Below are 17,584 nucleotides of genomic sequence, written 5' to 3'. Positions count from 1 at the left end.
GGCAGTGTCATTTTCAGTCAGAACAAACATATTGATAAAGAGAAAATCAACATTGAATCAATATTTGCCAGGGGTATGAATAATTTTGTTCTTAACTGTACGTCTGTGTGTATGTGTATGCGTATATGTGTGTGTTTGTGTGTAGACGTCTACACACAAACACACACATATACGCATACACATACACACAGACGTACAGTTAAGAACAAAATTACATTATAAAATAAAATAAAATAAAATAATTAAATTATATGTATGTTCTCTCCTGTATGTATGTATGTATATATGTATATGTGTGTGTGTGTGTATGCGTATATGTATGTGTGTGTGTGTGTGTATGCATATATGTGTGTGTTTGTGTGACTAACCCATTTGGCATCCTCCGTTCCACATGCCCTGGGGGTCGTAGTTGGAAGACTGCAGACGCTGGCCAGAAGGGTAGATTCTGCTGAGCTGCCGACTGTTCAGACGCACAAACTGCTTACCTGTGGACAAGCATCACCATCACACACAGTGTCCAATTTGGCAGCTAGTGTAGATTTGGTCTTAGGGTGAATCTATGTGAATAGGGTGAATCTATGTGAATCGGTTGACGTGTTTAGATTCCCAGCGCTAGTATTTTAACAGCAACTATGCCTAACAGGCTACCCCCTGTCATCTGAGCAGAGATGGTTCCGTAGCCTCTATTTGTTTTTGCCAGCTGACTTTTAGCAGGATCTTCATATTCATTGTGATGCTATATGTTCCTCATGCACATGAAAGATTTTCACATTAATATATTAGGGCTGTCGAAATAACGTGTTCATTTCGATTAATTAATTACAGAAATATTAATGCATTAAAATATAAATTTGAATGCATTAAAAATGAATTTCATAGTGACATGACACAGTGCAGTCTGGCTATAGTGACTGAAGGAGGAATACGAGAAAGCCCTGCTTTGAATGAAACATTTAGCCCAGGCCTACGTTTTAAAAAGAACGCCCAGACCAATCCTAGGCCTACTTTTTAAAAAGAACGCCCAGACCAATCCTGTTGACAGGAACATCAATCTACTATTTCTGCAGTAAGGAATTTCCGTTGCCTACCATAGGAGTTCGTCAAGTCTGAAGTATCACCTCAATGCAAAGCAATTTAGAGAGTTAGCACACCTCTTGATGATAATAATACTAGTCGCCAGCCTGGCCAATGTTAACCTTGCTAACGTAGCCTATTATTTGCTTAGCCGACCCTATGACGGACTAACTAACTAACCGACAAACTCCCTTACTAAATTGACTACATTTGTTGCACACTTGAAACAAAATGTCTTCAAAAGTATGTTGAAGGTGGTTACATTTATTTCCATTCCAATAACTTCACACATTACATTTCCGTGTGCACTTGTAGAATACAGTGGGCATCGCTTTCAAATGACCACTTCATTCGCGCATTACGCGGCGTGAAGCTGCGTGAAGCTTTAGTACCACTTTCAGCCACTGTGCGTCGCTCTACCACTGTACATCGCTCTGCCTGCGGTATCTTCTGAAAAAGCCGGATCTACCATTAAACATAATTGTTGCCGAGAGTAATCCCAGCCTACGAATTCAATAACAAAATAAATCATGCATAATTAAACATTACCTCGATTTAGGCTACTTGGGTATGGCTTAAGGCTTGACTACACGGTGGTAACGAAAATCGAAATCGAAATTTGCTGTCTACATTATTGTCAGTGTTGGGGTTAACGCAACTACGCAAATCAAAACAGTGGTGTGATAATTGAGCCAGTAGAGAAATAACTGTTCAGAATTAATCTGTAGCCTTGGGTAGGCTTCTGCAGAAAACAATGTTGTTGCCGATTTAATACTATCTGGCGACGTTTTTAACAGGCTACGCAATAGAGGCTTAGACAACTATGACCCACGTTTTGGTTTCGTAAATTAATTTGCCCTACTTCTTGACTGCAATGTAGTCAATTGACTGCTTGACATGTCATTTTTATTTTTCTGTACAATAAACAAATACATCTGCTTTATGCAGCAGAATTACATTCATATTTGGAACTTACATAGTCCAATGCATCGTTCCACTACGTTAGTGTTTCCCAAAACCATAGTAGCAACGAACGTTCGCAACCACTATCGTAAAGTTGTGTAGTTACAACTACACCTCTCGACCTGTGGTAGAATGCTAGAAGCATAGTTCCAGGGATCTTCATGTCAAAGACGTCACTGACGCCAGTTATTTTTGCAAATTAATCATTATAAATATATTTAGATTTCTAATTGATATTTACACTTCTAACCACCATACATCCATATTTTAAAATGCCCAAGGCAGAAAATACATAAATTAAAAGTCAATTTGCAGCCATGTGCACGTAAGTAAAAGTCACACACTTGCAGATAATAATAAGGTGGTGCGCACTTTTTGACGAGTCAGCTGAGAATATGTAGCCTTTGATTTTCATGGAGGGGGGGGGTCCTTGTTAGTTTACGCAAACCAAGCCAAGAAGGCTGAAGGCTGATTCTGATTTTGATAATCTGATCTGCACAAAAGATAAACTTAGGTAAACAACGATGTCAATATTGTTGTCAACGTCTTAACCCAGATTCGAACTCTTGGACAGGGGACTGGTAACTGCTATGCAACGGCGGCTGTCATCTGCCGGCCTTAACGCAATGCGCCACAGAAGTATGTGCAGGTGGCCGTTCACGTGCTACTAAACGTCATTAACCACCTTAGTCCAAACTACTGAAGTTTGGAAACTATCATGGTCCAAACTTACAGTACTATGTAAGTACGACAGTTTTGGGAAACAGTCGTAACTTACATGTTGGTTAGTTGAACGATGCATCCTGTTAGTAAAAAGCTAAACTCCGTAGTTGTACGGGAAACGCCCCCCAGATCAGCTTGTAGGCCATTAGCAATCTGTTTATTTTATGAAGCCTACACAGTATATCACCTTGTATATCACTTTCAATAGACAGATGCAATAGCCATTGGTCAAGTATTGAGTATAAAGCAATTAAGATAGTACCCTATACAAAAAGTACTTCATACTATCATAAAAATTCGTTAAAACGAATAGCATTTTGCAACTTGACAAAACACTGGATTAAATATCATAGGCACATGAGAAAACTTGTACATCCATTGGGGAGATCACATGCCAGTTGCCTCTCCCTTCAGTATGACTTGTTCGGCTGTGAGCTTGTTTCGCCAAAAAAAAAAAACTATTGCAGATATCAATGCGTCTTTGTTCATGGGTTTGGCCTCACAGCAGAGGCTTAGACAACTATGACCCACGTTTTGGTTTCATAATTTGCACTACTTATTGACTGCAATGTAGTCAATTGACTGCTTGACAGGTTATTTTTATTTTTCTGTACAATACACAAATACATCTCCTTTATGCCGCAGAATGATGCACTTAGATAGCCTATAGAACGTGCACATTTTGGAGAGAACGCACGCAAGAATCTGTAGGCTATTTGTGGCTGGTTACCAGCAAACAATGTTTAATGCATTAACTCAAGACGTCAAACATTTTCTAAACAATACAAACAGAAAGGATGCAGCAGGCAGCAAATGTAGAAGAGTCATTTCCAGTGGAAGAACAAAATGCTGAATGAAGCCCAAATTTATGAAGGCATATCTGGCAAGTTGTTATTTTTTGAAGACGTAAATGGTTGGGCTATAGGCCTAGTTGCAAGAAGGAGACATAAAGCGTGAGCATGCCACACTATCCACAGCTGTGGTAGCGGGGGTAGGAGGATTACTGTTAGTGCAGGATTTATATAAAATTCTTCAACAGAAGGCCTGCCTCGAATGCAGGCTTGTGGTTTGCGCAGCCTACAGTAAGTAGGTCTAGTGAGTTAGGAGTCCTCTAGACTTCTTTTCAGCTATCTCAGAGGTGGAAAGTTGCGTTCGTTGGGGGCAGGGCCGGATTAACAATTCATAGACCCTTGGGAACAAATGTCTGATGGCCCCCCCTGCCCCCCAGCCAACGTGAATCGGGCGGTCAGTTAATAGGCCTATCGTGAAGATTTGTATTGCCATTTAGATATATATAGCCTAGATATTCCAATATATTCGAATACATGTGTTTATTTTAGAGGGGATATTCGAACGTCATTTTTGAGCAATTTTGACAGCCCTAGTCCACTGTAGGCTACGCCAATCGTCTATTAACACCTTCCACTAACCCCGGTGAGTGGGGGTCGCTATAATGCGTGTGAAATGGCACCATTGAGTAGCCTATGCGAAATAGCCTTAAAATCGTTCCGGTGTTGTGTGCCTTCTGGTTTCTCCACCTACTGGTTTCCTTGCGCGTGCATGCGCTGCAGCAGTTGTCAGACATTCACAAACAAGTTGTTTTAGGCGGTTTGAAGTCGCTTTTCATACGCCATGAGCGCTCGGCTACATTACAGCCACTCGGACAAAAGACATGTAAAAAATATATGTTTTGAAAACTAGCATTAAACTGGATTCGATCCCGCAAAAGCAACACACGCGTGACTCTCCATCCTGATTCCCTACTCTTTGAGCCAACTAATATGTTACGCGAATCAATTAACTATTGTAGGCTACCATTAATTAATAATGTAGGCAACACCCAGTTCTATGAGGTACCAGTGTTTAGCTGTGTCACAAAACAATAAGCTTTGTCAGACTACTTTTAAAATGATATTCAGGGCTATATACATTTTAAACATTCGGGGCTGAAGACCCGACAAAGCCTTGCGTTAATTCTTCAGGTGGGAAGTGTCAGGAATTTTCATACGAGAGACGCTCTCATTGGTGGTTAGTATATGAAGTAGGGAATTGACAGCAACATATCCAATCACATTATGAGAGATGCTGAATTTAACATAAACTGCGATGTTTGATTTTAAATGAATGTAATTTAGCCGGGACTGTAAGCTGGCACACATGGGTGCTCAATGTTTTCAGTGGGTGCCCGAGAGACGGAGCATCCACGGTATCGGCGCCTATGACAAGCGTATCTCGCGGTTGCATCCATTACAAACAAACATGCCATGTGAACGTCTGGGATTGGGAAGAGCACTAAATGCTCTACTGAATAAGCATGAAGTCAAACCTTTAAATGAAAAACACTCTTTAATAATCAAAAAAATAAACCGCTAATGAAGTAAACTTGTGACCATCAAAAATCGTTTATCGCCTGTAACTCCGTGATAACAGGACGTAACAGGAAGGCATTTGGCTGAGCAATGGAGGTTAATATGCTCTATATTTTGTCCAAATGATGTCTGTCTATCATCGTTGCACTCGGAGAAAACCAGAATGTTTAATTTGTCCTGCGTTTCTTCTACGCAAAACGGGTTAACCAAATATTTCTTTATTAGGGCAGGGCAGGCATATTTCTGGCTATTAAATTATTTCTAAACCAGTCTGCTAAAGTTTGTAGTGAAGTCTGTGTAGGGTTTTCCAGGCTCCATTTCTTTTTACGAGACACCCTGCTCACTTGAGCCATCTACCGGTTGTTTGGGTTGTTGCAGCGTCACACTGGGAAAATACAAATTAAAGTTGCGCGATACCGCGTGATCCCACGCGCGGACCGCGAGTGAAGCTGGCCAAGTCGAAGCACTCCCCACTGTATGCTGCTTTTCTTTGTCTTGTTTTCCTACTGTTTAGTTTAATACTTTTCTGCTCAAACTTGAACTGCTCCATTTCTTATCCTGGACTGCCACCTACTGGATAGAAAAGGCAACAACCGAGTAATTATGTAAATAAAAATCTACAATATCTTTGAATGGCCAAAAAAAGGATAAATCAGGGGGGATATATCACATTTCACCTTGGTGTCAGGGTAGCCTACTCAGGGCTCTACACCCATTTCACTCACACATACGAGTAAAAATAATGGCGTGCGAGTGCAAAAACATATTTAGGCTACTGGTGCGAATGACTTATAACCAAGTCATTGTTTGTCTACAAAATACACTGCAACATTGCGAAACATTACTGGTGCAAACCATAAAATCAAGTCAATGCCACGCCAATAAACCTCCCATCAACGCTAGCAGTTTCGCGTTGTGACTCTCTAGTTGCTTCTATTAAATTCAAGGGTCGCAGAAAAAGCGGAAAGTTAGACTACATTAGATTAGGCACTGATGTTCTTTAAAATCTTGTTTCCTGTAAATGTTGTCAGTCATTCTTAATCTTCGCAATTGGTGCACTGGCATGTTTAACTGTTAGTTGCAGTGTAAAGTTACATTATGTGTAAGTTAAGTACAGAACTGACTGTGCTCCCAGATTTTTGTCTTTGGTCCTACATTTTTTAACTTGGGGGCACAAGTGCTCCTGGAAAAAAATGTTAGTGCAGAGCCCTGCTACTCTGCACATGTCGTTGACAGTGAGTCACTTCAGTCATTTGCATTTATCATGCTAAAAATCAGGCACTACGCTGATGCCTTGATGTGTGTGTGTGTGCGTGTGTGTGTGTGTGTGTGTAATGTCTGGTCACTTCAGTCATTTGCATTTATCATGCATTATGCTGATGCCTGAGCCAAAGGGACAATTATAATAAAAGAGAGAGGGTTAGGGTTGGGGTTGGGATTAGGGTTAGGGTTGAGATGTTGAACTTTAAATAATGTTGGTTTGGCTCTTCATTAATTCACTCAGCTGCCAAATTTGTTTTTAAGATGTTCATAGCAAAAGTTGATGCATGCGATTATTTGAAATGAATTAATCACAGAGTATGTAATCACAATGTTTGTGAGTATGTGAAAGTGATTAAAACTGTGTGTGTGTGTGTGTGAGAGAGAGAGAGATTAAGATTGTGAGTATGTGTGTGTGTATATAAGTATAAGTATATACACTCTTTTGATCCCGTGAGGGAAATTTGGTCTCTGCGTTTATCCCAATCCGTGAATTGGTGAAACACTCAGCACACAGTGAACACACACTAATCCCCACGCAGTGAGCTGCCTGCAACAATAGCGGCACTCTTGATGAGTTTGAGGGCATCATTCAGTGTGTGTGTTTGTGTGTGTGTGTACCTGAGTCCTTGATGAGTTTGAGGGCATCATTCAGTGTGTGTGTGTGTGTGTGTGTGTGTAATGTGTGTGTGTGTGTGTGTGTACCTGAGTCCTTGATGAGTTTGAGGGCATCATTCTCTGAGAAAGACGACATCTCGGATGGGGAGCGCTGGGCCGCCTCCTCAAACCCCCGAAACGGAACACTGCAGCAGTACACCACCAGATCTGAGAGCTCCGGACTGACCTGCACATTACACACACACACATTACACACACACATTACACACACACACACACACATTACACACACACACATACATACATACATTACACACACACACATTACACACATACACACACACATATTTTACACACCCATACACATTACACACACACACACATTACACACACACACACACACACTGCAGTAGTACACCACCAGGTCCGACAGCTCTGCACTGACCTACACACACACACACACACACCTTGGTGGTCTTAGTCGCGGCCCCAGCCTCATCGTCGGAGCTGGAGGAGAAGCTGGCACAGCTGCCAGTCTTGCCCATCTGGCCAATCATCTTCTTCCCCTTCACTAGGATCCGCCCCTTTAGGTCCTGAGGGCAGAAAAAGGAACTCACACAAGGTCCACACGGACACACACACACACACACACACCTACACACACACACACACCTACACACACACAGGATCCACACGGACACACACACACACACACCTACACACACACACACACAAGGTCACACACACACACACACACACCTACACACACACCTACACACACACTCACACAAGGTCCACACGGTCACACACACACACACACACACACACACCTACACACACACACACACAAGGTCGACACGGACACACACACACAAGGTCCACACGGTCACACACACACACACACACAAGGTCACACACACACACACACCTACACACACACACAAGGTCCACACGGTCACACACACACACACACCTACACACACACACACAAGGTCCACACGGTCACACACACACACACACACAAGGTCACACACACACACACACACACACAGTCCACACGGTCACACACACACACACACAAGGTCCACACGGTCACACACACACACACAAGGTCCACACGGTCACACACACACACACACAAGGTCCACACGGTCACACACACACACACACAAGGTCCACACACACACAAGATCCACAAGGTCACACACACACACACACCTACACACACACACACACACACACAAGATCCACAAGGTCACACACACAAGGTGAGTCCCCCCTCTCTCTCACACACACGCACACAAACACTGTAGAATGGCCACTCCACAACAAGATGGCCGCTCCCAAAACTACAGGTCACAGAAACATCACTCAGACAGGTGCACATTAGTGATGTCACAGAAAACACCACTCAGACAGGTGCACATTAGTGATGTCACAGAAAACACCACTCAGACAGGTGCACATTAGTGATGTCACAACACCACTCAGACAGGTGCACATTAGTTCTGTCACAATACCAAATACCAAATTAGTGTTGTCACAATACCAAAATTATTGTTTTGATACCAATACCTTGTCAAGAATTTCGATTTGGATATTTTTTCAATACCTTGACGCTAGCCTAACGAGATTCTAGTCAGAATATGAGTCTGATATTGCTCCATTGATACATAATTATGGGGCGTGTTTCAACCGATACAGGGGGGGAAATGCCTCTGCACTCAAACGGATAGACCTAACCAATCAGAGCAACGAAATAGCTTACCGTGAGCTGTAGGAAGAACATATTAACCATCCTTCTCCACAAATGCCTCAACACTGTTTTGAGTATGTGTGTAAGTGTGTGTGTTCTTTTGTAAAAGTTATTGAATGGTGTGTGTGTGTGTGAAAGAGGATGCTGGCGTTGTCTGTTCGCCGCTTCTCCAGCCAAGTTTTTTTCTGAAAGTTCTCCATAGTAACGTTGTGTAAAAAGATTTTTTGAAACAAACTATACGTAGACCATATACAGTATCTGTTGAGTCTAACGGTTGCTCACCTGTTGCTGCTACCTGGGCAGCCCGGAACTACTTATCGCTGCCGTCCGAGGTATTCCTCAAAAGCTCCCCTGAAGTTTTCACTTGGTGTCGTGCCACCTCAGTTCTGGAGGTGCAGCACCCCGCCGACTACACGGCTAACAACACCTGGTTACTCTTTATGTGCCGGTAGAACAAACACCATTAGGTTGAGTTACTCTGTCAACCAATGACCAATGACCCTAACACTAATGGATCTCTCCACCTCTCCTCTCCTCTCCACACCTCTCCTCTCCTCTCCACACCTCCACACCTCTCCTCTCCTCTCCACACCTCCACACCTCTCCTCTCCACCGTGCATTTCAGTCCTCAAACAACTCAAACTTCTTTGTTGACCACGCTACATTCACAGAAGCTCACGCAGAAAGTTTGTCTACTCACAGTTGGATCATGCCATCCTGGCCCTCTGGTCAGCCACACGAACTGCCGCTCCTAAAACACGTCATCAGTGTGCTATCTCCTACTGGACAAGTAGCCTGGGCATCTCCATGGAAACAACTTCCAGAGAGCTGGATGGAAAACAGTACTGGATGGACTCTAGTCTACTACGGCAGGTTCAAAGACTTGTTGCCTCATCAAACATTAAAATTGAGCTGTTTAATGCCCAATCACTCTCAAACAAATCTTGCCTCATACATGACCATATTCTTGATAAATGTCTTGATTTTATGTGCATTACAGAAACCTGCCACAAACCAGATACGTTTTCCTCTCTCAATGAGAGCTGTCCTCCGGGGTACAACTATCTCCAGAGAGCTCGCAGTGGCGCCCTGTCAGTCCTCTATCACGGTGATTTGGATTTGCCCCTGTTGCCCTTACCTGAACTGAACACTCTGTTGCCCTTACCTGAACTGAACTGAACACTCTGTTGCCCTTACCTGAACTGAACACTCATTTGAATGCCTTGTTTTGAGGTTTTTTTGTAACATGATGATAACAAACTACAGTTGTATGCGACGTCACCGGTTTGGGTGCTTTATCTTTAACTGATCAAAATGAGCAATTTGCTTAACTGGCTTAACATATTTTGTAATAACGGAGCGTGATGTAAACCGTGTGGTGATTACCTTTATGTCTGGATAACTGGTGTTGTGCTCCTACTCACATGAAGAGCTGGCAGTAAGTGGTAAGTGTCAATGCTAACTAGGCTAATAAACAAACCATGCTACTGTGAGTAACGTCAAAGGGTAAAGTCACGTGACTTCTTTTGTTGTCCGTTTATGAAACAAAACAAGCGATTTTTATTTTTTTAAAGAAGGCAAAATAGGGCCTGACATTTTCACAGTTAGTAGATTATCACTGTATACACACTGAAGAATATTTTTAGTGGATAACTTCGCTGATTTGGCTGATTAGGTCTATGGGACTTAACATGGGCGGTGTTAGTATAGTGGTTAAGGAGCTGGGCTAGCGTAGCCTGACGAGCCAGACCCACATTAAAATGTAGGGTCTGGGCACTCACCGTTCGCAGTGCTCAGTCCGAGGGGCGGGATAATTGGTTGTCTTTCAAATTCCCTCTGCCCGCAATAGGACAGCGCTATGAGTCCCATGCGTTTCCCACCAGCGGAGCTAATTGGCTAGTTCAAACTTTTGCCAACTTAATAAAAGCTTAACTCGTGTCACACTGTTCGCCAACAGCAACATCCATCTTATTTGTTTTCAAGTAGCAGGGAATTCAAGCCAAACCGTTGAATCATGACCTCTTCAATCATTATGTTAAGCCCGCCTAACGACTCTATACACGATTTGATTGGCCTGATAGAAGTTTAATTTTTCAAGCTCACAAGCCAACGGAGAGTTGCTAGACTAGCCCTGGCAGCAAAATTAATTTGCCGCTAGGGTGCGTCTAGATTTCTAGGCTAGGGCTAGCGTGCAGTAGTCTGAAAGTTGTCGGTTCAATTCCCAGCTTCCACCATTGTGCCCTTGAGCAAGGCACTAAACCCCAAGTTGCTCTGGGGACAATGTGAAGTCACTTTGGTCAAGAAGTGTCTGCTAAATGTAATGTAATGTAATAATAATAAAATTGGAGCTGCTCTTCGATAGGAACGCAACCACTTGGGGCGCTGGTTTTCACTTTCCCTCCCTATACCCCAGGGTGACCCTGCCTCTGGTCAAGGTCATAACTCAGGTGTAGGTCAGACTGCAGGTGTAGGTCAGTGTGTGTGTCTCAGTGATCTGTGTGTGTGTGTGTGTGTTGGTCAGACCTCAGGAGATGGCAGGCTGTGGAGGTCTTGGTCACCCAGGGGCCTGGTGAGCAGTCGTCTGCCCAGGATGGAGCGCAGGTGTCGGGCCATGACGGCTTGCTGCTCCAGGGAGCAGTGGACCTCCAAAGAGAGAATCAGTGGGTAGGGGGACGCCTGGGGGCAGGACACAAAAGACACACACACATTAAACACATTACACATTACACACACATTACACACAAATTTAACTCATTACACACACACACATTACACACATTACACACACACACACATCACACACACACACATTACACACAAATTTAACTCATTACACACACACACACATTAAACACATTACACACACACACACACACATTAAACACATTACACACACACACATTACACACACACACATTACACATACACACACACACATTACACACACATATTACACACACACACACATTACACACACACATATTACACACACACACACATTAGGAAGCTAAGGAGGATTACAGAAAGAAGGTGGAACAGAAGCTGCAGGAAAACAACTTGAAGGAGACATGGGACTGCATGAAGGTTATCACTGGCCTGAAGAAGAACAGCAGCTCTGTGGAGGGGGACCTGCACAGGGCGAACCAGTTGAACCACTTCTACAACAGGTTTGACTCCCCTGCTCCAGCTCCAATGGCGGTGGTCTGTCCACCATCCCCCAGCCCCCACCCTCACACCCCCTCAATACCAGCGCAACACTCACCTCCATCATCACAGGCTATCGTACCCCCACCATCACTGGATTTTGCACCCCTCCCCCACATGGTGATCACGAACAATGAGGTGACAACGACCTCAGTCAACAGCCATCAGACACACAGATCCCAGATCCCACCCCTCCCCTCCCCTTACACCCCTCACCATTACAAAGGATCAAGTGACAGTCCAACTTAAGAAATTGCGCAGCAATAAAGCAGCTGGGCCTGACAGACTGTGCCCAAGGCTACTCAAGGCCTGTGCTGCTGAACTGGGGGAACCACTGAAGCACATCTTCAATTTGAGCCTACGCCTTGGACAAGTTCCAACACTGTGGAAGACATCATGTCTCACCCCTGTCCCTAAGAAGCCACACCCTAGTGAGCTTAATGACTACAGACCTGTCGCTCTTACATCACATGTGATGAAGACAATGGAGCGATTGGTCTTAGGCATGCTCAGACCCCAGGTACGCCATGCACTAGACCCGTTACAGTTTGCTTACCAGGAGAAAGTGGGCGTGGACGATGCCATCACTTATCTTCTACACAGGACACATTCTCACCTGGACAAGGGGAAAAGTGCTGTGAGAATCATGTTCTTTGATTTCTCAAGTGCTTTTAACACCATCCAGCCCCTCAGATTGGGAGACAAGCTCTTGCAGATGGATGTGGACGCTCACCTGGTAACCTGGATTACAGATTACCTGACCGAGCGACCACAGTTCGTCAGACTGAAGAACTGTCTCTCTGACACTGTGATCTGCAGCACCGGAGCGCCACAGGGAACTGTGCTCTCTCCAGTCCTGTTCACCCTGTACACATCTGACTTCTGCTACAACACCGAGTCATGCCACATGCAGAAGTTTTCTGATGATACTGCAATTGTGGGGTGTATCAGGAACGGGCAGGAGGAGGAGTACAGGAGCCTGGTGGAGGACTTTGTGCAATGGTGCAAACTCAATCATCTTCAACTTAACACTTCAAAGACCAAGGAGATGGTGGTGGATTTCCGCAGGTCTAAGCCCACTCTGCTACCAGTTCACATTGATGGGGTCAATGTGGAGGTGGTTAGCACCTACAAGTATCTGGGTCTCCACCTGGACAATAAACTGGACTGGTCAGCCAACACTGATGCACTCTACAAGAAAGGGCAGAGCAGGCTGTACTTCCTGAGGAGGCTGCGGTCCTTCAATGTGTGCAGTAAGCTCCTCAGGATGTTCTACCAGTCTGTTGTTGCCAGCGTCCTCTTCTATGCAGTGGTATGCTGGGGTGGAAGCACAAGGAAGAAGGATGTGGAGCGAATTGACAGGCTGGTAAGGAAAGCTGGCTCTGTAGTGGGAGCTGAACTGGAGTGTATCACTTCACTATCTGACAAAAGGACCCTGAACAAACTGATCAACATCTTGGACAATGAGTGTCACCCACTCCACAGCACTATTGTTAAACAGAAGAGCCTTCGCCCTTTATTAAACTGATCATAACATAATTTTACAACATACACATGCCCGCAACAGCGGGTCTTACAAGCGTCAGTGCCACGGAGAGCAACTATGTAATTTTGAAGTCCATCGAACGTACATGAAGTGTAACCAAGAGAACAACAACAAAAACATTAGGCTACATGACCCCTAATAATAAAACAACAATAATACGCAGCACTATTTGAAGGGCATACGACGAGCCTGGCGTGCCGCAAACTCGTCCACGATGCTCTGTGTATGTCCATTTTCTTTGCTCTCTCATTCTCTATGGACCACATGGCAAGTCCACTCAGTCTCTCCTGTCCCACTGTGCTCCTCAAGTGGTTTTTAATGATCTTTAACTTGGAGAATGAGCGCTCAGAGGTTGCAACGGTGACGGGAAGAGTCAAAAATAAAATTAGGCCGGTGCAAATCTCACTGAATGCAGAAGTTACTGCTGGGTGGTTGCATTGGCGGAGCGAGGGGGTGGTTTCGGGGGCTCAAGCCCTGAATCTCTTTTCAAAAGCCCCAAATCTTTTTTTGTATGTGTTTTCAATTTCCAACGATTCTAATTTCTAATTTAACTTCCCCTCGGTTTCTCTGTAAATGTTAAAAAATTTAGCCTACTATTACTGAGCAAATATCCCTTATTTTCAAAGCCCAATATTGACAGATAATATGATTTCCCACACGATGAGTTTAGGCAATGCCAGATCCGAGATGCGGTTTACGTCATAAACCTGGCAGGAAAGTTCAGAGCGGCGCAGTCAGTTTAAACAGCAAGCCGGTAAGAAAAACTATTGTCAAGACATTATGCAATTAGGCTACTGTACCCCAGAATACAAAAATAAACTTCAGAAAGACAGAAAGTTTGTTGTACTGTATTCTGTAGTCTCAATGACCGAATCAGTAGATATACCTGTTGTCAGTTGAGTTCGTTCAATTCATTTATTGTAGGCTAGTAGCCTAGGCAAATATGAAACAGAGATGTAACGTGGCTACCGGCGGGATTTTGAACTTGCATGTTTCATGCATTTTAGGGCAAAAAATACCATGGGATTGATGTGTTCTCCATTTGAGGAACGTAATCAATTGCGGACGTGCACAGACAGCTCAGACACAGAGCGCATATAGGCCTAGGTTAGGCTACTTTCACTTTGAGCGCATTCATTAGGCTATGTAAAAGATGCTTCATACCAAAACAATGATCAAACATTATCAAATGAATCATGATGACGTGTTGTCACAAAGACTTACTCCAATTAGAAAATCGAAACCAAAATCATGTAAGTGTAAGTGTTCTCTCATTGACACCTGTAGGAGACAATATCGTTGATCCAATTTTGTAAATTTGCACGTCGTAAAGTTCAATATGAGAGTTCAAATAAAGCCAGTCATACAGCAGAACATTTTATTCAATATTTTACACCTACTAAATCATCAAAGTAAATTTCAAAACTTTTCAGCAACCGTGAGTCATAATTCGTCCTGACTGGGGCAACCTATAAGCCGAATACTTCCCACTCTGATGAAAATGACTGAAAAGAAACCGTTTGCATGATCTTAGCTCCTCCGTGGGAGAGGCCCGTCCCACCCCCCTAACAGCACTCACCGACGCACTTATTCTTACTGTACTCTAATGTTTTTTTTAAACTGTCCTAAAATTGTGAGAATTGTTCTAAAAACTTACTGTTTACCATGTTGTTAGTCGCTTTGGTTAAAAAGCGTCAGCCAAATGTAATGTAATGTAATGTAATGTAACCCCTGCGGGTCCCAGGCCGGGGGCGTGCCGCACCCCCCGCACCCCCTCAAGCTCCGCCCCTGACCCACACACATTACAGACACATTACACACACACACACACACATTACACGCACACACACATTACACCCAGACACATTACACACACACACATTACACACACATACATTACACACACATTACATGCACACACACATTACACACACATTACACCCACACACATTACACACACACACATATGTGACCAGGCATAGGAAAACCAGACACATGTCTCCCCAGAGTTATTTTGAGTTATTCGCAGATTGTGAAAGTGTAGTTTCAAAGCTATCCAATGATGTCTCACTCATGGAGATCTGATAATGTTTGAATAAGTTGTGGTCATTTTAATGTATACCCCTCTGAAAACCTTTTACTGAGAAAACTGACCTAATAGATTTACAATTCTCACCTCACCTGAGTCAAAGGAAAGACAATTGTGCTCATTTGCATCTCATTGAGATAAGCCCTCCTCGGGATCTGTAGCCCTTCCCCCTACAGGTGTCACTGTGACACCTGGATCTGCTAGCCTGCAGGGCAGAAAGAATTGTAGTGTTGTTAATATTAATATTGATGTAGTGTTATTACACTTCACTGGACTTAATCAGAATTAGAAGGTACTTTATTGAAATGGAAATGCTTTTATTACAAAAGGCCCTGAATAGCATGCATTAATACACAGGGTAAAATGTTACAATCCCATAATCCAAGGTATAAACCACATCTAGTTCCCAATAGAAGACCCAATAACATACACATACAACAAGCAGGATTGCAAAATGGAAGTCAATATGAATCCAATAAAAAAATAAGAATAAAGATCCTATACCCTAGACAAAGATAAGAATAAAGATACTATGAAAAAGATACTAAATTACAAACAAGGTCCACATAAATGTGCTGAGGCTGTGTGATAAGTGTGATAAGAGTGACAGGGCAGGGACTGATCCTGTGGTACAGTAGAGTTCAGGTATTATTTGGTAAAGTGCAAAAAAGTAAGGCAAGACAGTGCAGTTTTAAGTCAGTAGACTTTGGAGGCAACACAATAAGTCAGAACTAGAGTGAATTTAGTCCAGGCTGTTGGAGGGAGGGAGAGGCTGTGCATAAAGGCTAACATAGCAAGGAAAGACTGTCAACAGGGGGCAGAACCGCTGAATTGCGCAGTAACTGAAATTCCACATGTTCTGCATCACAGTGACTTTTTGCAAGCACCACACATGGTCTCTTGGCATCAAAGCTGTAAGCAAATAACAGGACATTTTAAAAATGGCTAACTATTTCTCATAAAACACCATCATCAACCAATTATTTTTTATATGAACACAATGTGAAAGTTTCAATATAAATAACTGAAGTGTTGATAACTATTGATCTTTGGAAGCCTTCTGAAGTAGGGACTCAGATGCTTATGCCAGTCAAAGTTCTTGACAAACACTCTGCCATCTGCCGTTCCAACAAGCTGTGGGATATTGAGGTGACTCTCAGGAGAGCTGTTTTCCACTAGGCCTACCTGATGACAGCAAGAGCCGCAATGTAAAAAAAAGAACAGAAGAAGAAAAAATATCTTAAGTTAAACGTTTCATTGAAGCAAAACAGAGAGCAGCACTGAAGTTAATGTTCAAGTAGACTAGTTGCTAAACCATTAGTGTCACATTCAATTCAGGCAATGCTAACAGGCCCCTTTGCACCTTACTCTGGATGTATTCATACAAACTATCCTCCAGTAGGCTAGGTGCTAAATCATTAGCATCAGTCCATTCAAGCAATTCAAGCATTATTCAAATTAATAGCAGATGCTCACATTACTAGCCAAAAATCTCCCATTACAGCTTAGTTTCGATGTGCATCATTTTAAACGACAGTACTGAGCTAGCTAATAACAATGTAGCATTAGCTAGCTAGCAAGCAATGTAGCAGGGATTGCAATGTAACAGGGACTACTTACGCTATGAGAAACTGAAAAGTATTCCTGCAGACTTCATTGCCTCAGATGAAATACGTGGTCTGGGGGGACTTTCTTTTCGTCTGCGGCTTTTTGCTGGATGTAGTCATTTCCGAAGTAACTACTGTACGTCTGTTTGCCTCAAGATGGCCAATGATTTGCATGTCCTGCCACTCTCTTTCGGCAGCTATAGAATCACACGAATGTCTGCCAAGGAGAGTTCCGGGGTCGCTGTATATTAAGTAGCCATGTGTATCGCTTGTGTTACTTCTTGCATACAGCTGATTGGCCGACAGAACAAAAGAACACTGATGGTCACGCCCAATTCAGACGCTGGTTTACTTCCTGAAACTTAACCATTTTCA

General features: G+C 43.3%; 1 protein-coding gene across 1 annotated transcript in view; it reads right to left on the bottom strand.

Moving 5' to 3' along the window:
* Nucleotides 1-17,584, bottom strand: part of LOC121699808 (1-phosphatidylinositol 4,5-bisphosphate phosphodiesterase delta-3-A-like) — a 71,253-nt gene that overhangs the window by 26,890 nt on the left and 26,779 nt on the right. Inside the window, exons 8-11 of the mRNA XM_042082246.1 lie at nt 11,287-11,439; nt 7,475-7,600; nt 7,095-7,233; nt 369-485 (exon numbers count right to left, since the gene is read on the bottom strand). Of these exons, the coding sequence (XP_041938180.1) occupies nt 369-485; nt 7,095-7,233; nt 7,475-7,600; nt 11,287-11,439 (535 nt within the window). The remainder of the gene's footprint in view (nt 1-368; nt 486-7,094; nt 7,234-7,474; nt 7,601-11,286; nt 11,440-17,584) is intronic.

This window comes from Alosa sapidissima, chromosome 24 (genome assembly GCF_018492685.1).
Source record: "Alosa sapidissima isolate fAloSap1 chromosome 24, fAloSap1.pri, whole genome shotgun sequence".
NCBI lineage: Eukaryota > Metazoa > Chordata > Actinopteri > Clupeiformes > Clupeidae > Alosa > Alosa sapidissima.
This window is presented reverse-complemented; position numbering and strand designations above follow the sequence as displayed.